Source organism: Chamaea fasciata, unplaced genomic scaffold (genome assembly GCF_029207755.1).
Source record: "Chamaea fasciata isolate MVZ Bird 193981 ecotype frontalis unplaced genomic scaffold, bChaFas1.0.hap1 SCAF_7, whole genome shotgun sequence".
NCBI classification, from domain to species: domain Eukaryota; kingdom Metazoa; phylum Chordata; class Aves; order Passeriformes; family Sylviidae; genus Chamaea; species Chamaea fasciata.
This window is the reverse complement of record NW_027094092.1, coordinates 33,200,355-33,223,708: the sequence shown is the minus strand read 5'-3', so window position 1 is coordinate 33,223,708 and position 23,354 is coordinate 33,200,355. Positions and strand designations below refer to the sequence as shown.

At 37.3% G+C, this 23,354-nt stretch overlaps 1 protein-coding gene across 1 annotated transcript in view; it reads right to left on the bottom strand.

The window, feature by feature from the left end:
• DPH6 (diphthamine biosynthesis 6) overlaps nt 1–8,428 on the bottom strand; it is a 198,354-nt gene extending 189,926 nt beyond the window's left edge. Inside the window, exons 1-3 of the mRNA XM_066188341.1 lie at nt 8,201–8,428; nt 3,731–3,825; nt 1,304–1,497 (exon numbers count right to left, since the gene is read on the bottom strand). Of these exons, the coding sequence (XP_066044438.1) occupies nt 1,304–1,497; nt 3,731–3,825; nt 8,201–8,223 (312 nt within the window). The 5' untranslated portion in view covers nt 8,224–8,428. The remainder of the gene's footprint in view (nt 1–1,303; nt 1,498–3,730; nt 3,826–8,200) is intronic.
• Between the last annotated feature and the right edge of the window lie 14,926 nt (nt 8,429–23,354).

Genomic DNA, 23,354 nt, shown 5'->3' with positions numbered 1-23,354 from the left:
TCAGTACAGAAATGCTTCCTAATATCCAGCTTAAACCTCCCCAGCACAACTCCAGGCTGTACCGCTTACTGTCCTGTTCTCCTGCTCTGTAGTCTCATACTCCCAACACAGGTCTATGATCTTGATTTTACATTAGAAGAACCAGATTTCCTTGCCAAAAATGTTTAGAAGATGCACCATTTGACTCCAAGATGGGTCAGGAAGTACTCTGCATTCAGACCACATTCTTAGGTCTTATCTGCAATATGATTTTTTTTTAACTGAATAAAGCCTGAATTATTTAGGTTCGTGAATCTCAATTCTCATTTTAATGAAGGAAAGTGAACTAGAAAATGTTCAATACCTGACATGAAGACTACAAACATCTTTATCTTAAGTTTCATTAAGTAGTCTATACTGGTTTGATCAATAAAATCACATATTCACGTTCTTTAAAATAGTAATTATGATTTTCTGAACACTGTATTGGTTTCAGCACTGTGCACTGCAGTAATCAACACAATTATCTGGAATGGACATAGTATGTTCACTCAAACACTCTGGAAAACTAGAGTCAACAGGGGGTTTTATTTTTTTTTTTAATGAGATCTGATTTAATACTGGTAGAAATAAAGTACTATATGGAAGATTTGAAAAAAGAACGGAGAATAAGCTTTAAGTGGTTGAGAAAGTGGACTCATCATCTGTCTTTAGTTGATTTTATAGCCAAAAAGGATTGATATACATTATTGTTACTATGTCATATATTAGAATATAATCACAGGGCTACCAGAATCAAAACTATAATTGTAAAACATTCTGTAATACTTGGAGAATGATCTGCAACCTACAAACAAATAACAGATTCTGGTTTACACATCATAGGCGTACTCAAACCAAAATGTCTAGATGTTACTTTCCACACACTGATAAATGCACAAAATACCAACAGATCTCTCATTATCCTAATCAATCGATACATTATTACAAGTGCAAAATAACCTAAATATTCCATTTATAGATGATTGTCACAATCATGCTTTTTGTTATACACACCAAGTGCCTGTTACAGATGATCAAATAGGAAAAATGTTTTGGCTTGAAATGAGGAATAATAAGTGTGATTTACATTGAGGGAAAAGGAATATAGTTATGCTATATATTTACAGTACAAGGAAGAAGAAAGAAATAAAACCTGTAAAAGTGTTCCATTTTTTTTTCCTAAAGCTTTCCTTAAATACCTAAGTGGATGTTGTTATGCTTAAATTCATAAATGAGTTCATATAATTATCCCCAACCATATAATTGTTTTCAATCAGCATACCTTAACAAGTTTCATGAGCTGATAAAGGTCCTCAACCTCATCTTCCTGGCATGCAGTATACTCTCTTCCAGTATTTACACTGGTACCTTTTATGAAACCACGATAGAGTGGCAAACCCAAGGCATCAGCATAGAGGTCAATGGCCTGGTGTCCTACTGTCTGATACATATAGCTGTCCAATTCATCAGTCTGCCCTGCCACAATTAGGAAAGAATCACATTAGGTACATTGCTGCAACAATTACAGATAATCACAATACTACAAAGCACTGAGAAAATCTAAATGTTAATATTTTTCAGTTCACAAACAGATGTTTGGTGACAACACCACTATAAACATGGAAAGGAAAAAAAAATAGATTTCTCCACCCAACAGACGTATGGAGAGGAAGACATCTGTCACAAACATGCTGCCTATTTGCAAATTGTGATGTCTCTCCTTCTTCCTGCTTCATCCAAAAAACGTCCTATCCCCCAAATTCTGCTTCTATTAACATGGTAATTTTGATAGCAACACAGGTCAGAGGCACAAACTCAGATGTATTTCAACACACTCAGATCAAGAAATTTATAATACACTGCAACACTGAGAACAAGCAATAGATTGTCAAAATTTACAAAAACTTGACTTTTAAAATTGTTATCATGGCCATCACGAAAGAAGACTATCTCCGCTTAGGGAGAATAAAAGTAGACCACTATAATGTTTTGACATATAAACAAAAAGCTATTTCCTTAACCATGGGAAAATCACTAACCAAATTTTTTTACAAGCAGTTTGTAGCTAGCAGATAAGGAAAAAGCAGCTACAATGCAGGTACCACGAATTAGAATTACATTTCAAATTACACAATAAACCATTTACATATTAATTTTTTCAGATAATATTTCAAACAGATTGATAAAGTAATACATCATTATTAGTGAAATCTCCACTTTATTACAAGCTAACACAGTTCACTATTTTAATGCTAATTTGTAACTCTGGTACTTTATTACTGAATTTACATAGAGACATCAAACATTTCTGCCGTATACCTAAGGTCTGTAACTAACCAAGGTAACAAATTTCTGATGTAAGAATTAGGTCAGTCATCTCTGATGCCACACAACAGATATGGTTCTGCACAAAACAGGCAAATCCAAACCCCAGATCACAACTAACCAACCTAGACCAGAAGAGTAGACTTAAAGGAAAATCCAGTGATTTCAACATACATGAACATGACAACATCTTTAAGTGATATTCTGCTTAGAATACAATTTCTTTATTAATTGAGACTCTCCAGGCAACAGTGATACATGCTAAAATAAAAATAATGGCATAGAATCCACTGCTGCCTGAAGCACCACAATTAACTTTCTATAAAATTTCCAACTACACACTTAAAGAGAGTATTTTATGATTTTAATGACAATATTCTACATTTCTGATGTGGATAAATTAGTTTGAAGGCAATGCATTTCAACAAGATTAGAGATTATTATGTCCTACCTACCCAGAAAATATTTTTTTTCCCATACTCTCCCAGCATTTGCCAGTTCTGCCCGTGGCTCATTGGTGATGGCAGCTCCCTTTTTCCTTCCCTTTCTGTGTACCCTCCTACCATACAGTTACCAAATACCATACTTAAATGCTTAACATATGTCGAACAGCGAACCTAGTTAGAGAGAACTTTAGCGTTCTCCCCTTCCAACTGGGAACAACTCACTCACTTTTCCAGTCTCACTTCAATTTATGCTTTAGTCCAATACACAAATTTTTTAGCTCACCCTCTCACCTCACCACTGACTACCTGAGTTTCCCCCATCCTTTTTCATAGAAATAAAGTGGAGCCCGTGAGGAACTGATCAAAAAATCATTCCAACCTAAAAGGAAGGAAAAAAGCAGGAAAAATACGTACGTCAAAGTCAATTCCAACCCACATCAGTTCCTCAATGCAGTTCACAGATGCTGGGTTAGAATAATGGAGAAAGACACACAAAGACAAAAACAGATGAGCAGCAGCACAATGGCACATTTTTGGCAGTTGGAATGGTTTACAGCATTTAGTTTAGCACCAGTTTCTAGAAATACAGTGCTAGTTTTGGTTGATGACATTGTCTATCACCTTTTAACATTTGTGATTCTAAACTCACACAACCACTTTGTTTAATACCAGGATATCAATATTCTCATTTTCAAATTGTGTAAGCCTTCTTATAAGTGATCTTCTCGTCTTGTGGGGTTTTTTTCCCTTTAAGGAAAATTACATTTGATACATCACAGCATTTTCTTTTTTCTACCTCTTTTAAGTTTCTATACTGACCCTCAATATGCAAAACTAGATAAAAACACATAAAAAGAACTTAATTCAGGCATGGTTGTGATTCTTTTGTTTCTAACAGATTTTTAAAATTTTTCCTGTAAGAAATAAGATTTGCATACCTGTGTTTTCAGCAGGTCTTAAATTGGCTAGAGCAACAATCTGATGCCCAGCAGCAACACATTGCATCATATTATAACAACTGTCCTTCCCACCACTGTAAGAAAAAGAAAATAGTGGCAATTAAAAGTACAGATAAAAGTTTTAGACCCTTATACCTTTTGACTAACTGTTCAAAAATTAGTGTTATCAGAGCTGCTTATAAAATTAGAAGTTATGAAGAGTTGTAGAATAATAACAGTAGCGAAAAAATTACTTCTTTTACTACGTATGTATAGTGCCGAAATGCAGTAATCATAAAGCACATAACCAGTTTTGTATCTTACTGTTAATCTGAGAGGTTACATGAAGAGGAGCCACTGACACCGAATCTCTTCAAAGACTCTTTTACTTCAGAGACTAATTACTCTGTACTCATAACTAGTTAATTTGAATCAAAACCCCAAATCTGCTCCAGTGAGTTGCCAGCATCAGTAATCATTTTAAATTAGGTCTTTCATGTAGAGGTGGTGCCTAGGGACACATTTTGGCGGTGGACTTGGCAGTGTTAGGTTAATGGCTGGACCCAATATCTTAGAGGTCTTTTCCAAACTCATTGATCGTATGTTAGGCATAACAATTCTCCTCCACAACATATTCTTGGGATATGTTGCCTAAACTTTCAATGTTTTGAACATACTTCCCATTCCCAAAAACTTTAATTATTACAGGCAGTAGTTTCAGTTGACACTGGACTGAACACGTGAATTTTTTACTGCATTTAACTGAAAATAAAATGATTGCTGCTAGTAAAAACATATAAAAGCAAACATAACCATATTCTTGTTTGAGGCCAAGAGATGAATTCCAACACAGAGGATACAATTAATTTTGACCTTCATTCAACATCTACAGGAACCTTTTCCACTATCAGTGAGGAAAGAATCCTGTTCTCTTGATGTAACTGAAAAAGTATCTCTATGGATTTTAATCAATAGAAGAAGAAATACTACAATCTACAATAAGAGACCTCTAGAATACACACTGCTTAAAAGATCCATATTCAGACTCATGGCCTTCAAAGTACAACTACAGGTAGAGATTCTATGCAGCTTCTTTAAATGCCAAGGCATAAAAACCATGGCAGGAACGGCAACAGAGATCTATACAAGCTCTGTAAACCTGCATTTTGTCTTAGAATCACTACATACAGGAGAACACATAGCAGTTCTTGCTACAATAGACCATTGTGTTCCTTGTGGTCACACACTTACTATTTCTACCTGAAAGGGAGTTGGAGCAAGGTGGGGCTTGGCCTCTTCTCCCAGAAAACAAGTGAAGAACTGGAGGAAATAGCCTCAAGCTGCACCAGGGGAGGTTCAAGTTGGACATCAGGAAGAATTTCTTCATGGGAAGGGTTGTCAAGCATTTGAATGGGCTGCCCAGGGAGGTGGTACAGTTACCACCCCTGGAGATGTTCAAGAAATGACTGGACATGGCACACGGTGCTGCGGTCTAATTGACAAGTGGTGACTGCTCAAGTGTTGGACTTGATAATCTTGGGGGTCTTTTCCAAACTAAATGATTCTGTGATTTTGAAACAAACTTCTTCAGAGTTTCCAGCATTAAGCTCCCCCTTTTATCTAGCTCTCTACACAAGAGCTTGAAAGTGCTCTACAGGAAGGTAACCCTTTAGTTATTCCTCTCAATTTCTGCTTTTATCCATGTAAAAATACTGTATGCTATCTTTAATGTGCTGTGTAATTCAAACCTGAAGTAGAAATAGTATAAAACATGCCATCCTTTCATACTTAACAGATTTTCATAAAGCAGTTGCTTCTGTTTCAGTGCTAAAAATTCCTGCTTGAAGGCTCCATCTCTACATAACATCCTTCTAATGCATACCAGCAACTTTCTTCTAACCTATATATAGACACAAAAAAATTTTAAAGACTCATACATGAATTAATTTTGGACACTGTTCTTGATAGCTTGGAAACATGGACAGTATTCACTTCATAATTTGAACTTCCAGGCTTAACAGAGTAATGAGACAAAGACTCCTTTCTTTCTGACTTTATGCTAAAAAATAAAAGTCTCCCACTAGCTCTGATTTCAGCTACAAACACCACTTCAGAGAAATAACTGTATGGCAATAGACATATTGACATACAGAAATCTGGACATATAGACACAGACACTGCCTATGCTTTTTACAGCATTTTAGTATTTTAAAAATTTCAAATCAAAAATTAAAATGTTACTAGAATAAAGCTATTCATCCTTTCAAGTAATTTATGTGTATATATATACACAAAGACATTTTAAAATGCATATTAATGTCCATATTGCTTACATTGGTCCATCAGTTAGAAGGTGGAAATTTGTGCTCATTGAATAACATGCTACTGTCCTGTTATTTATTCTCTGCATTATTTACCATAGCCCTAAAAACTAACAGTACCAAGAAACAAATGAAATGGTGCCCACCTACAAGACTTTCCAAACTACATGTAAAACACACTATGGTTAAGACCAGTGAAACCAGACAGCCCATGCTGTGGGAGGAAGGTGGACTCAGCACAGTCCACAGAAGAATACTGAAACAGCATGGGGACCCCTCTCAATTCCCAGCAGAGAAAAAAAATCACAAGGCCTTTTTGTAGAAAGCTCTGAAGTGAGGCCAGTCAGGGTGCTGCAAGTATGTTAACAGACAGACTTATAAACAAAACACCAGAAGAAAAAACCTGGGTAACTGTGAAGATATGAACCTATAAAAGACTTCTGAGCAAAACTCCTTTCCATAGACAAGTATAAACACTTACAGTTAAGAAAATTCTAGAAGAATTTTAAAGAGTTGAAAAACATCATATTTCAGGTTGCAGACCAGCTTTAAAATGTCTATGATTTAACAAAAAACAAAATGCAGGGTTTACCCCATAAATACCACCTTAAAACAGGACTATCAACTTTTAGTGTGGCCAACATTCTATAAGGAAAAAAACCCCAACAGGTTAAAGTAGTTTCATACAAAATCCTGACCTTTGCAGAAGAAGCACTTTTCAAATACTTTTTTCCCCTCTGATCTTTGGCTAGCTCTGTTACAAAGACTTCAGACACTTTGATGTCTCTTTAAAACTCTTCTTAAAACTATTACTGAAACTAAACCCATCCTTGTAAAATAGACCATTAAAATAGCAATTGTGTTAGAAACCTGTTTATAGGATTTTATTCCATCCTGCCTTTCAACACATTCCTCTGCTTAGAGAATATTCAAGTAAATAATCCTGAAAGTCTTATCTATAAAATAAAAAATTTGAAGCTGGTTTTCCCTACACCATATTTGTGCAAACCTTGAAAAACAGACAACATTTCCTGTATTTTCTCTTCTGCATGTTTGGAATGATTTGCAACTGTTGTGGCCAAACCCCAATTCCAACAAGGTTTGATACTAGACATTCTCTGAAAGAATTTAATACATTAGATGTTTAGGCTTAAGTAAATAGCTACTGCACCCAAAAATAAAAATACATAGCTCACATCTGCACAATTCTTTTCAATTTAGAGGTTTCCTAGCTTGTTCTTTTAAAATTAACTACGGTTTCTTCAAGAAACACACATGCATGTCCTTGTAAGACAATATTAAGTTTCTAAAAGAAAAATTTACAGGAACTGCAGAAACTAACAATGAAACTTACAAAAAACATAAGCGGGGGGGGGGGGGGGTGGAGTACAAGGCTGTGTCCAACTCCAACGTTTTAAACGAGCTAGCTTCATCATTTTAAAATTGGCAAAATTTAATCTCCCGCAAAAAAAAAAAAAAAATGCTACAAAAATCAATCGTTAAGCGTTGAGGAAATCTATCCTGAAAGAGCTTAAGATACTTGGAAAGCAAAAGCACCTGGATATTGAACTGCAAAATGAGCAGAACCCCCTTTTTAGAGCAGGACACGCGGCCCACGCTCTGCGCCCCCGGCGGAGCTGCCGGCGGCCCGGGCGGCTCCGGCTCTCGCCGCGCTGCAGACAGAAGAACCCGGGAGAGCAAGCGACTGGGAGAAATAACAGTACGTGTTGTTTGGGGGGAAGGGGGAGGGGGTGTGAATGGTTATTTTGTTTGTATTTTTTCTTGTTTAATTTTAAAAAGACGCCGCTTATTCTTGAACTCTTCGGTAACACGGAAAGGACCAGAGGAGAAAGTGTCCCAGTCTCTCCCTAAGCGTAAGCAGGGACAGGCCCGCCGCGGCACTCGGAAGCAGCCACTGCAGGAGCCAGAGGCAGAGCCGGCAACAGGCAAGGAACGAGAACCGGCACAGGGGCAGGGGGGCAGCAGGAAACGCATGGGCGGGAAGGCCGGGCGGAAAGGGCCGGGCGGGTCTCCCGGGTGGCGCTGGGTGGAGCGCGGCCCCCGGGGGGGCAGGGCTTCTCCCCGCGCCCTCTCTCCGCCTGCGAGACGCCCCTCGCTCGCTCACATAGGCGCTTCGTCTGCGCGTTACCTGATCAAAGCCACTACTCTCATGTTGCTCGCAGGCCGGGGGCGGTAACCACTGACAGGGAGGTGGGCGACGGCTGGCAAGCGCAGCGCGAAGGAGCCCGGTCGCACAGCCACCTTGGGCTGCGCACGCCGCCGGCTCCTCCGTTGCTACCGCTACCGCTTGGCCGCCTCCCCTCGACGGGCCCTCCTCCCGGGGCAGGCCGGCAGACTGCCTGCGCAGAGCGAGGCTCGGCGAGCCGCCGGTCCCCGTGCCCGCAGAGGTGCGCTGCCTCCGCCGCTGTGCTGCGCGCCGGCCGGGCCGGCGGAGCGGGGGCGCGGCCCGGGGGCGGGCGGGCGGAGGGCGCGGCCGCGGAGGCAGAGCGCCGGGCGCCTATGGAGGGCAGGGCGGCCGCGCTGGCAGGCCCGCGCAGGCCATTTGGGGTCATCGGTCTCCTGCCGCTTCCCCATGCCTGCCTTCTGCCTTCCAGCGAAGAGCCGCGGACCTGCTGCAAGCCACTGCTGCCTAGGGAACAGGGCCGACCGAGGGAGGCCACGGGGGACTGTAGGGACTGTACAACTCCACCGCGGCCCGGGGCAGGGAGGCCGGCAGGGCCCGCTGCGAGGGCAGGAGTTGCTGCGGGGCTTTAGAAATCGCTGCGGAGCAGTGATCGCGGCAGCGAGGAGGGAGGAACAGCAGAGCTGACCTGGCTGCCTCTCTGCTCGCAGGCGAGCACCAGACGTCCATCTGCATCCTCGGGTTCAGCTGCTGCAGACCAAAAATCTGATCTTGTCTGATCCCTGTTTTGGCCCGATTTTCTGAGCAATCCCGCCATGAGGCACATGACAGACACCCCTGTAGGCTTGCAGGCTAAGTCAAAGTTTGTTTCTCCCATATCACAGAAGAAACGTGTGGGTTAGTTCTCTTGAAGAAACCTGATTGCTAGACTAACTTCAGTAGTCCTATACCAGCAGATTAAGACATTGCTGCTGCTGTTGTGGCAGGGTTTCAAGCAGCCGTCTAAGGGCCTGCTGCCACTCTCCAGGCTTTGGTCCCTAGGACCTGTGAGACTACACGGGGGCAAGAAGCCACTGGAGCTGGTTGCCCACCGTGGCTGGAGCTGGTTGTGCAGGGTCAGCGAGACTAGTTAGTTCCAGCAAACGCTGCAGATATCACAGAATGCTTTGTCCGTCAAGGCTGGGATAAACGCTGTATGCACTGTGAGTGCTAATTTACCAGTCCCCTGTAACATGGTATTATACAGTGCTATGTAACAATCTATACCACTCAGGTTTTTCATTAGTTCCTTGCTCATAGGCTGCTGAGTATGAAGTTCCCAGGAAGAGATAAGATGGAAGAAAATATTCTAAAAAAACCCATTTGGTTGTAGTGATAGATGTACCAAAATAAATGCGTAGTGAGACAAGTATGTATGTATGTATTATATATATATATATATATATATATATATATATATATATATGTACAGCTCATGAAACAGCTTGAAAAAACACTTTTTTTTCTTAAGATGATTTTACTCAGCACATGATTTATACAGTAAATTACTGTGAAATAGGAATGAATAATTATGGTCAGATACAAAGGTGATGATGCATTCCTAAATACACCTTTTGAAAAGTTAAGAAATGACAATTGGTACAAAACTTATTTTATAAGTAGTTGTGAAGAGGTAATAAACACAACATAGATTTTTCTGTATTTGAATAATAGCAAAAAAAAATTAAAAAAAAAATTTTCAGTTCATGCTTTGATCATCACGGTCTGGCATTGTGAGAGAGTATTTGACTTGCCTTGGAATTGCTTACAGGGCAGTAGTTTATTAACGATGATGTAATGTGTTAATCTTTGAAAGCTTTTTCTGTTCTTCAAAACACCCTAGGTGATCTAAAAGAGGGTGTCTTAGATGTGAAATTCTGATGAAACATCAGGAATTTTTTTAGGTGTTGGGACTTCTTTTCTTAGCTTATAAAGGTAATGGAGACCTGTTCTGAAATAGAAGGGAGACTTTAGCAGAGATTACTAGAAATGAATGAAACAATACTGCATAGTACATGAACTAGTAGAAAATAACCAGACCACTGAGGAGCTGTAAAAAAAGGCAGAACAAAGTTATTTGATTTATTGCCCAGAAAATAAAAAAAGAGGAAGGTAATTTTGTGATACATCACCTCTGTATTTTCTGAGTTTGAATGATATATGTTTACTTTTTTATTATCACAAAAAAGAATAATTTGGTTAGTAGCTGTGAACACTTAGAAGATGCTTATTTGCAATACTTAGCAATGATACATGGAAAGTAAAAATCATGTACATAAATTATTGTACTGCTTTGTAAAATGGAGAGGCCATATAATCTGTAGCTGTAATCAGACAGCTTTAGAACAAATATTCTAAGACTTGTAAAGATCTTTTCTAAGCATTGTTAGAAGATCTGCAAAGAGAGTAATTCTGAAGTCCTGCATCTTTTAAAAGTCTGTTATTCTTAATCTATTGTTGGCACAGTGTAGCTGGACTTTGGGTGGATGGTTCTATTGCATTCACTTTTACAGCTTCCAAAAAAACCAAATTTTCACTTACAAGTCAGACTTGTTTGAAGTAGAAGTTAAATACAATAATGTAGGACCAAGGTCTGCTTCATTTACTAGTGCAACTGGAATTTTACTTGATGGAGACAACGGTAGTTATTTGCACAAATGAAAAAGTGGCATTTGGGTCCCAGAATTTGTGAAATACATCAAAATCGAATTAATAAATTGGGGTTTCAAAACAAATTTGCATTTTACCCAAAAGGATTCTGTTTTCAAATTATGTGGAACATATTCTATGAGAAAATCTGTTGGCTTTCATTCACCTAATGGAATAGCTCTTGTGTAGTGTCACTGCTCTTAAAAAGTTCTGCCATCTGACAGTGGACAAAAGACAGTGCACCATCACTCAAACTGCTTGCCCCAAGACATTCTACTGTACTGCCACAGCAGCTCAAACAATAAAATCCACCAAAGCTGCCTTTCATCTTCAGGGAGTACTGGCTAGTTTGTACAGAAGGCCTGCAATGGCTCAGTGTTTCTTTTCCCCTCTTTTCTGCCTAGAAAGTTGAAAATAATGATAATGAATTAGTGTAACTGGAGAAACCTGTCAGAGGATTGAAAAAAAGCAATGCAGTTTCCCTAATGATCGGGAATAGTTAATTAAGTTCTCATATAAATGAGTTCCAAAAATAACTTACTTTCAGTAAGTTATTCTGAGAAACAGTCATTTTAGCATACCTGAGCTGCAGTGCCTCTTAGCAAAGGGCCAATTATCTGGTGATTGGCAGTTAAAGGTGAACTAATGAAGTTCTTAATTAAAAGATTTCCTATTATAATCTCCAGTAAGTAACAGAATACTGCATATATAAAGCAGATGTAACGTTAGAAGAATATTTTCATTTTGAAACAAAGATTTTGAAATCGCCTCCACCTTTGCTTTCCAGGTCCAGAATGGGAATGTTAGAGTTTTCATGGGTGTAGCTGGCAGTATGCCACTATTGGCCTTTATTAGGGTGTCCTGCTCTGACTCTTGTACAGTTTGAGGTGTTTTCCTCCTTTAACAGGTGACAGAATGTTTTGCGTCTCTTAAAACCCAAAGCTCTTTATGTAATACAGAAAAATGGTTTGAGATTTTACAGGAGAATATGTTGGACTTTTAAGTGAGAAACTGGCTGCAGAGTTCCTTTAGCTGCCTATCATTGACAGCTTCCCTCAATTTCCACTTACTTCTCTGTAAGCAGGATATTTTCATTTTCTCTGTGAGATAAACTAGAATTATATTTTGAGAAAAAAAAATCTGGTTTGTCAGCATGAGATGCAATGGCATACTACTAAAATCTGAATAAAAGAAATTTCTCAGGCGGCATCTCTCCCCATTCAGATGTACGAGGACTCCAGGTCCTAGTGTCTACATTTCTACAGCTCAACAGATGTAACGAGTGTTGCTCTGAATGCTGCATAACCCAGCTAACAGTTCATGATGCCCTAGATAAAACAACCTGTTAAGATTAGCTTGAGCACCTTTGTCACACTGATCATCTCTTTTTAGACCAAAGTAGGTGTACATTGACTTAAAGATGATCTCCAGCCATTCACACAGGCTTGGCCCTGGTGATCAGAGCTATACATGAAGAATGTCTTAATTGGTCTATGGTCTGCTTGCTCTTCAGTGCTCCATATAAACACTACTAAATATATGTACAGTTAATCCTATCATTCTTAGTTCTGGTCAGACAAGGCTTGTCGTTTTCATAGGTGATTTGAATTCTTTCTACGGAACTATGAAATTCAGCAGCTTTTTTTTGACAGAAACAGAATTTAGCCTAAAGGTAGCATTATATAGGTTCTTGACTAATAGGTGGTTGTCCTTATATGATGTCAATTTTTCTAAGCTTTTGATGAACTTCTTAACCAATCTGCCATTCTTCAGAGGGTCAAAAGTATAACATTAACCTTATAAGGTCATGCCTTTGTCAAAATGACCAGTGTTTCCATCAGGCACTAGTGCAAGCTAAATTAATATTTACTGACAGATGAACAGTATTTTTTCATTTGAATAGATGAGTTTTCAGTGTTCAAAATTTTTACTGTATTAGTGAAAGCACCAATATTAATTACAACCAAGAGAAACTATTAAGTGTGACTGGCAAAATAATTAATTTGCCTTTTTCTGTTCAGCCTAATTCATGGGATTTAAATGTATTTTTTCTCCATGTGTAGTCTTTAGGTACTTTCAAGTCGACTTCCATGTCACCAGAAAGCCTGTAGTAATAAAGGAGTTTCTGTTCTACAAATATCTATTTTGATTGCAATTAAAATTTTAAGTGGGGATGTTATATTTGCAGGTTTAAAACACTTTTCTATTCTCACTTTTTCTCTGCTATTAAAAAATGTTTTTTTTTAAATAAAGATTTCAATTTTTGTGGAAATTTTAAATACAAAAAAATTTGCGAGCTAATCTAATGATACATTTAAAAAGTGTAAATCAGAGATGAGTTTATTGTAAAGAAGTACATGTACAAGATTCAAAACCGAATACCTATTATCTAACATGGGATGTTTCCTGTGAAGCTGTAATACCTGCCAATGAAGACTGAAGACAGAAATTTTGGAGTGTTTCTGCATGTTTGAGACTATTAACCATTCTAGAGAGGCAGAAAGAGACTAGGCTCAATAATCCTTAAAAGGTGTTCATCATCCAACAAATTTGAATCTAAAACGATGGGCTTTAATTTATTGGGAGTTAGCCATCTATTGGCTGCAAAATACCCAGAAAAAATGCGGGCATGGATAATAATCCATGAGAACAGAGTGAAATTAGCTATCTAGTTAATGAGATTAAGCTACAGTATCTTCTCCATCATCTTGAGCTAAACCACTGGGATCTTGTAGGCAGAAATGGATGAGATATTTTTACAGAGGCACAGAAAATTAGAGAAACAGTTTTTAATGAAAAGAGTCAGAAAATTAAACTGTTGCAATGAAAATCTAAAAAGGAACTATCTTCTCTTACTGTAGTGGTATATAATTTGAGATCATTCCTCACTTACTAAATGGTTCTGCAGTTTGTCATTGATTAAAACATTTGAGTATGTTAAAGCTGGTGAAGTTTCAGGGGAATAAGCAAACAGCAAGTTTTTTGGCCCATTTGTTTCATTGCAAAAATCATCCTGTACCATAAAATATTTATAACAGAGCTGTAAGTAATAAAAAGGACTATTTTCTTTTTATTCCACTGTTTCTATTTGTTCAATTTTGTCAGTAAAAATAACATTAATAACTTTAACAATCAAAGCAGATTTTAGTGTGTCACATTTAATACTGTTCATCTCACAGTTAGATTTTTCAAGAGGGAATTAATCTAGTAAGTATGGAGCTGTTTTGACCTAATTAGCAAAGTAGTGAGCCTTATTTTGAGTGATACAGAGAAAGCATTTCATTGCTGAAAAGAAGCAGCAAATCAGTTTTACTTTCCTATGTCCCATTGAACTGTATGACATCATGTGTAGTATAAACCACTTGACATAATCTGCCTCTGATTTTGAGTCCTGAAGGAAGGGTGGCTGTGACAGTGCCCTTTGAAATAACATTGAAGCTTCAGCTTCCATGTCAACATCATGCTCTAATCAGTGCAGTCTTTTTTGTCGCAGGGTCTTCCACCTTATAATTGACCCTGACATATGCTATTCACTCTACCCCTTGGCTTTGGACATATAATTCCTGTCATGGTCAATTATTAGGTGATAGAGCCTGCAACCACAGGGACTATTGCTTAAAATCATCCTGCACAGTAAGCCCTGAAGTGACCAAATTCACATCTCACTGGAGGGGAAGAGGGGATCTAGTCTTTGATAAAACTAATATTCTTTTCACTTCTATATAGAAAAATGTCAATTTTCATCATCCTATAAGTTACTGGGACGAATGGTGACAGTGCTATTTCTGAAACAGGTTAAGGAAGAGTACAAAAGCCTTTACCAAACTCAACGCTCTCTGAAATGAGGAAATTGTCTGTATGAGCATACAGTATGCATAAAAATTAGATTACGCTACATTTGAAAGGCAGATGAGAGTTTAAGAGTGACAAGTGGGCAAGTGCTAAAAATAAGGGCATGTTACTTCCTTTCCAACACTGCTTTGTCTGTATGCTTTCTTTGATGTTGTTTAAGCTTTGAAGTAATGAAATACTTTTCAAGAGTTTGAAAGGTACTTCTGATTACTATATTGATAAGAACTGGTTTTGAACAGAAAGATCTCTTCTGGTTTTCCCATTGCTTCTGTAATGCCTGAGAAGTTGTACAATGATGAAAACCAGGAAACCTGCTTTTTGGTCTCCATATAAGCAGTATGATTTTTCAAAACCAAACAGTTTTGCAGTTGTCGTGTTTCTGCAGTAATGTTAAAAAAATCATTACAACTTCAGGAATATGAGCTGAGACGAGCAAAAGTTTACCATCCATCTGCAAAGATTGAAAGGCAGTTTTGTGAACTACTGGTTCACTCCACAGATTTTCTGTCTGTAGTCAACTGTGCCACTAACCCAGAGGACTCTCCCTGGTTTTTGCAGTGTGAACATTAATTTCAATTTGCTGAGTGACATTGCCTGTTTGTTGGGGTTTGGGCTTTTTGGTTGGTGGGCTTGTGTTTTTGGGTGGGTTGTTTTTTGTTTTTTTTTTTAATTTGAATGTAATTTAATAATCTATAGTTTTTTCAAGTCACAATTTTTTGTCTACAGGAATCTTGCACTGGTTTGTTTCACTTCTGACAATTTACTGAATTTTCTTATATGTAAAAACACAGCTCATAAGTAATCCCTAAAAGACTTTTGCCTATCTGCTGAATTTTACAGGTAATAGGAGATATAATATTCTGAAAGATGTGATTTGGTGATATCTTTATTGCGTCTCTTAGCCTGAATAGACAAAGCTCTAATTAACATTCATACAATTATCTAAGTCTTTAAAAGCCCATCTGTCTTTAATGATGTATATATAGCATAGCAAGCCAAATAAATACCAAACACATACAATGCAAATGCTTTTAATTTAAACTATAACACTGCTTACTTAATCTCTTGTACATATTCTGTGGTTCAATTGTATGGTTGTAGTAAGACTTGAAAACCTTACTCCTGAAGTACACAGTCCTGCATATATCTGAGAGCTGTTGGTTCAGCAACGGCTGTTACTGTATGCAATATCCAAACTAGTAAACTTTGGAAATGACTGATTTAGGCACATGTAAGTTACCTGGGGTGTGACCCAGCTCAGATGTTTGCAAGACAAAAACTAACCTTGACTGAACTTACAAATAGATGCAAATACTAAATTTCCACACCTTCAGAATTACAAAAAAAAAAAAAAAAAAAAATCAAAGTGCTGTTCCTAACATGCATTCTTTTATCTACCCTGCACGTATCACGTGACATTCTAAACCTTATTTCATTGAAGAGTTAATTCAGCTTTCAGCAGTGTGCAGTCTGTGAAGCAAGGAGAATAACTCCTGGCTGCTTTATGGTTTAAAGCATGATTGAATATACTAACAGGGCTCCATGAAGTACTCATTTCAATATATATAATGTATTTTTTAAATATTTCATCTCTATACAGGTCTCATCGTCTCAGGAAGTGGAGCATCTCTATTGCACTTAAGAAGCTGAGCCAATAGAGCCCAAAAATACTGAGACAGCACCAGTGATCTGAATCTCGAATTTTTATTCTCTGGTCAATAACTTGTTGGTCATTGCTGGATCATTCCTGCTACTTCAGTTGCTCTTTGTTTCAGTTTCTCTGTATGTAAAGTGACATAGCTATACCTTGCCGAGTATTTTGAGAATTATGGGAGTTTACAACTGAGTAAGTTACAAAGCATCATTGTAGTAAGTATTTTAAAAAGAGTCTTTTCATAAACCTTTAACTCAGTTGCTCCAAAAATCATTCTTATAATTTAGATTATGGCAGTTAAGGGAAATACCTTTTGTGTAATGAATGAGATAATTTAAAGTTACATAAATTTATAAGATTAGCTTATTTTCAATGTTTATATGAAGTTTCTTCTGGGAAAGTATTAAGGGACATCACAAGCAGTATTTAAATCTCACCACGGCAAGTGATTTTTCTATGCTCTATCAAATAATGTATTTGCAAAACTGCCAGATGGGGAGAGAAACTGCAGTGAGAAAATAATGGTGAGGTTTGTAGTACAGGAAAAAAATGATCCGATATTAGATACATGATTTTAACAGCATGAGGAACTTTAAACATTTAACAAACTTCTTAAATAGAAGCTTTTCATTGATCTCCCTTCTGCAAGGATAGCAAAAGGAAAAGGTAAAAGAAAATCATACAGCTGAAGCTGACACAAATCCTAATCAAACACAATTAATAAGGAGTATAAAAATAGTAAATATTTGAATGATAAATCTTGTGGCAGTATGGGAGGCAGAAGGTTACTAATAAGCTTTGCATTAAAGATTTCTGTTAGGGTGTACCAAGTCTCTCCTCCTTCCATTATGGATACGATTGGTAAAAAACAGCTTTGAAAAATTTGATTCTCCCAGGATCTTATGTCTACTACAGCATTAAAAGCAAACATTTAAAGATAGAAAACTTGTGAAACCTCAGTGCATTTTTTTAACCCATTTCCAGGCAGCATTAGATCAACAGCAGAAATAATTGCTGTCAGTTTGTACTTTTTGACCAATAATTCTCTGCATTTTCTGCAAGAAACTTGAGTGATGCAAATGACCTTATTTTTACAGCATGCTTTTATTAAATAGTTTATTATTTTGGCAGACTAATAAAGATTTTGGTATTTGCTTTTATTTGCAATAATATTACCACGACATAAAAAAGGATTTTATGTTCTTTTTGAGGAACAAGGAGGATAAAAGTGTTGATGGATAGTGCAACTAAGGCATCAGCAATGAGCTGGAAATGAGACACATAAATATGAAAGCAGAGCTAAGAAAATAGAACTGCACCCTTGGCCTTTCTTAAAAGAACATGCACATGCCATGGTTCATTCATACAGTTACAGAAACTCCTTTTGTTTTCAGTAAGTCAGTGAAAATATGCAAAGACTAAAATATTACCAAGATTCTCAGTTGTTTGGCATATTTCTGTAGTTAATGTAGTTGTGAAATGTTTCTAAACATTTAGAGAAGTGCCTGTTGATGACGATTTTTAGAAGACATGTATTTTCTTTGAAGTATAAATTTGTCCTTTTTTCCAGCTATGCCTTAGACAAAGGTGGTGAAGCAATATCGGTGTTCAGTTTCCCCTTTTTTTTGCCCTTCAAACAGACCTAATTCTTTAAAGATCAAAGAGCTGAGACCTCATAGCCAGATCAGACAATCATACAAAGGTTTTAAAAACAAAATTATCAGTCTAGTAATTAAAAAAGCCTAGATAACATGTAATAGAATTAATCTTATTTTATATTGGATGGGGAGTTTGGTTTCAGATTGAAAAAATTGTGACTATAGTATTCATTCTACTAGAATCTGAGCTCCTTGACAACGGGTGGTGGTAGATGCAAGGGGTATTCAGCAGTAAGAAATGTATTGATTCAAACAAATAACTGGATATGCCTTAGGAATAGTGATACTTCCTTGGTTGAGGGTACTTAAGATTTGAATTTTGCTTGTACCCACCCCTCAATAAGACAATCAAAGCAGAAAAATATGAACAGAACAAATACCACATGAAAAAAAAAAAAGCTAAACAAGCAAACAAAACTTTCCCTCACTGGAAATTTGTTCCATTTGCCTTTTCTAAAGGGCAGCCAGTAAATAGGAATCATGAAGTATGAGTTTCTTAGAAGAATAAATCTAGCAATTAATTATATGTCAAGGCTTAAGAATCAAAAAACTGCTTATGCCCATTGCCAGTCATTCACTCCCTGTCAGTAGTAGTTCACATCTTTCCTGGGATGGCATCCAACCACAGTGGCATCTAAAATATAGCAGGCTATATTGTTACAGTTGGAGGTGAAATTGAAAGTTGCACCAAACAGAAGTGACAAATTCACATTGCTCAGTGTTGCCTAGCAATACGAGATGAGTTTATTATGAACACTTGACTCTACACCCATCGCAAGGAGGCTTTGTATTCACACCAAAATGCCACTAGTCTTACAGGCAAAAGGGGCAAAAATAGGGTGGGCAGAAGGAGGGAACAGTCACAGTAGTTGTGAGCATGTTCTGTGTTTCAAGGTTTCTCTCTCAGGGGAGCGGCTCAGGAGGGAAAAGGCAGAGCCTGCCTCCAGCTGAATTCTTTGAGACTGGCCAGGTAGCTTGTTACGGATCTTAATCGTCCTTTTGAATGCCCTTGGTAGTGCTGTTTCACTAGTACTGGCTTGTAGTTCAGACACTGCAGTTCTCTACTGAATGTTCCCAAGGACGGCTCAGTAGCTGTTTCCCTTGTGCAGAGCTTTTCGTTTGCTTCTGCTTTTATTTTCATTTTCTTCTTTCTTTTTCATTTTTTTTTTTAATAAGGGAAAAGGACAGGTTATCAGGGAGGTTCTCCCTCGTCAGACATCTTGCAGTTGTCTTTTTGACCACTGTTAATATGGGAGAACATTTATTTCTATCTTGGATGTTTGACCATGTCTCTAAAGGTATTAATTACCTAACTATTCACATAATTTTTTTTTTTAATTTAGGTATCCTTGACGACCTTACTGGATACTCACCCACATATTTAGGCACATAATCAATTTCAAAAATCAACGCAATAGTTTCTATTAAACCCCCCCTCCAATAACTGATCTGTTTCTGTGTTTTTATGCCATCTGCATTTTTGACAACTGAATATTTTTGACAGCATGGTCCATTGTGCCCAAGTTCACATCATTTTTTTTTTTCTCTCTCTTTTTTAAAACATCATATGACTACATATGTAATAGGAAAATGGGTTATATCACACATTTTGCTTTACAGATTTGGGTTCACAGTGGATTTTTTGAAGTGACAAAAATTGTACAAGAAGTATTTTTTCTGTAAGAGTGCATTTATTTTATAAACATAATAGATTAAAGAAATGTTACGTAAATACATTGAAATTGCAAAAAAATGTGATTTTAAGAAGCTTTAGAAACAAAAAATTAGGATAAAGATTAGAGACTATATAGTTTAGGTAAGATAGAATAAAGAATAAATAAAAATGTTCTCTATTGTGAAATGTTTAATTAAAAATGCTAATGCCAAATTAACTGAATCTGTGAAAATTTGAGAGTATAATTTTTATATTTTGTGTGAAAAATGCAGCTATTGTCTCAAATTGTGACTTAGGCGATAAGCTTTGAAGGTAGAAAACTGAGGTACTTACATTTTGTAAATGTTTTTGTAAAAACCTTTAGTAACTTTGGTCCTTTCTTTATTTCAGATTCAACGTGTTACAAACAAACATATTCCACCTGTTACAACAATCTGGCATATTACTTCCTTGATACGTGATGATACAATACCTCTCAGGTTTGCTGAGTAGCAAAGAGAAATGTAAGCAAATGAAAAGGTTTTCCACTTTCACAGTTTTTTTTCTGCTTGGGGTTCTGTTTGTCTGAGAACCGTATGAATAGAAGCCATATTTTATAGTATTTCTTTAACCTCTGCCATCTGGTGTAGGTTAGTTTTTCCACTGCCAACATATCCTAGAGGCCCCACTACCAAAATGTTTAATTTCTAAGTAAACATTTGGACTTTATAAATCCAGTTTAAAAAATAGAGCATTATTTTTTTAAACTTTATACTACATTTGCCACTACTGATGACATTAATAAACACACAGACAGGTATATGGGGGGTTTAAAGGCTTCTGGCCATGACTTTTCCATAGCCGACCTATAGAGATGTCAGGTCACCTGACATCTTTAATCACCAAGTCCTGCTCAGTTATCAGGAAGGGACTTGAGTATTCCCTACTGTCCTAAAGCCTGAAGTTGTGTCAAGGGATTTGCACTACCAGAGCAAAAACTTCCCAAATTAAGTATGGTTTCAGACAAATACTCACCTGTACCAAAGCCAGAGCTTTAACTTTTAAAATTTTTTAATTTAAATCAAATTTATTTCACTACAACAAGAGAGGATTGTTCCTACAAAAGCGTTTAGGCAAGTAACTAACCACTTAAGAAAACCAAAGAATGTAATAACTATATCTCTAGCAACTTCCTTATTACTGAGGAAGAAAAAAACCACAAAAATCGTGTGTCAGAATTCTACTTCAAAGAAGATAAAGTCCTTTCTAAACTTACAAAAGTATAGTGTTTCACTTTGTAGTAGGCAGAAAATTATCAGATTTCAGTTTGAAAAAATCCAGTGCTGTTGCTTGTCCCAAGCTGACCTTTAGTCAGAGTGAAAAATTGTAAAGTACTTGCTTGTGCTGAGCATGGGCAGGCAGATTGAATTCATCTTAATCAGTATTCTTCAGAGGCAGACAGTCACCAGGTAAAAGACACATGAATGATCCAGGTGCACAGATTATAGAGGAGAACATTTAAAGCTGTGTACAGACAAGTTCTGAAGGGTTAAGAAAAGATAAGTAACTACGATCTTGTTGCTTAATTTTGAATTAAGGAGAGCTCTGGAAAAAAGCCTTAGGAATTTCCACTTCTTTACATGCCCACCTGATTAAATTTGTGTGTGTGTGTTTTTCCCTAAATTCTAAAATATCAAGGATAGCTTAGTTTGCCACCTTCTCCTGATGCACTTCCTAATCCTGATGAGTATTCAGAAACATGTTTTTTGGCATGAAATGAATTTTTAATGAAAATTCGGGGAAGGTCTTTACTTAGTGTTTACTGAGTTTCAAATGAAACAAACCTTAAAAATAAAGAACAGTAAATTAATTAGCAAGTGGCTCTTTTTTGAACACTGAGCTGTAGTGCAAAAGTTATGCCCATTTAAATTAATTAATTTAGAATTAGATTAGCTTAATCAGTGCAATTTGGTAATGAAGATTCATGGTATTTCTTGAATTTAAATGATAATTGTCCTGAGGATATTTCTTGCTGAGCAGTATGGATGAAGAGATGAGGTATCACCTTTCAGCCAATCTGGGATGTGAAATTTTGTGTTACTTTGCAAGACCACTAATTGCGTTTATTTTATTATGCTGAGTTATAAACAGCAGCATCTGGGGAGTGAACATTCTCTCTCTGCCATGGGGACAGTGACTTCTGCCTGGATGGACAACTGGTGAAATTGCCTCAGTATGAATCATCATAACAGATAAATCAGTGCCCACACTGTGATCTGTTTAGTCATCAGCAAAACTTGTTTGGTTTAATTTAGTAATTTTCTAATTCTAGCTTGCTTTGAGAACATTTACTTTTTTTTTTTCATGGTGCTTCTTAAACTTTCTTGTGTTGGAGTGGCACCTTAGACATGCCCTGAAAGATTTGTAGCCATTGATTAGCCCTGCAAACCTTTGCTCACATTTGTGTGGTGCCTGGACTTATCCTGTCCCTTCAGCACTTACCAATCAGCTCACTCTTCACTTTTGATTCTCAATGAACTCTACCCTTTATGTTCTGTGCTTGGCTAGGCATTTTAAGAGTGGATTTAGCCTTAAGAAACCAAACCATCTTTTTACCTTCCCTCTTCTGCCACAGTCTTCCCTGTAAACCTTTGGTCAATGTAAGTGAATTTATCAATGGAGTGGAGATTACAATATTCGTGCAGGTTTTGTGAACATAAACACCTATGTGAGAAGGAAAAGCATCTAAGTCAGAGCTCCAGCAAGGAAAAGACTAGTATTGGTAGTTGCATGTTTGGCCATTCAGTAAACATGCAGCCATGCAGCACAGCCTGCCACAACGCTGTTGCTGTTTTTCATATCAGTAGTAAAAATACTTAAGAAGAGTCTGGGAGTAATTTTCATTAAATTATATCTTTTGTCACTTCTATCTTAAACTGGGTGTAAAATTGGTCCTAACTCACCATGTCCCCCAGAACAGATGGGAGGGAAGGAACCTTAGACTGAATTCCAGCACAGACTGACCTGATACCCAACTCCTAAGGGACAGGTTCTGGGCTCTGACGTTTTTCTCTGTATTTCCTACTTTATAGCAACCTTCTCTTTTTTTCACTGACATAAATCCAGATTTGTCTGCAGCCAGTCTGCCTGCCAAGTGTGGGCTTAGGGTTTCACTTGGCAGCCCCTTGCCATGCTGGGTACTTTGTGATGCTATTGTGAGGCTTTAGGTGGTTTTGACGTGATTTCACTGTAATCAGTTGAATAAGGAAGAAACTCTTATATTTAAATTCTCTATAGAATTGAATGTACTTTCAGATTCAAAGAGGTGGTGAGGTGTGTGGATTTTTATCAGCTGTAAATTAGTTTCATGATTTAGATTGTTATAAGTACCCAAATTCTGCCCAAATAATTACAGAGTTTTTTTTTTAAATGTGATATGTATATAGCATATACATATTGCCTATTTTTTTTAGGTGACATGCATAGAGAAAAAAAAAAAAAAAAGAGGTACTCTTAATATTGTACATAACATATATCCATCCAGGAACAGTGAATAATAAACTATCTCTGGAATCTGGCAGAAGTTTACTTCAAGGGCCATCATGGACCACGCATTGTTTTGTTTATTGTGTAATAAGTAGTCAAATAACATTC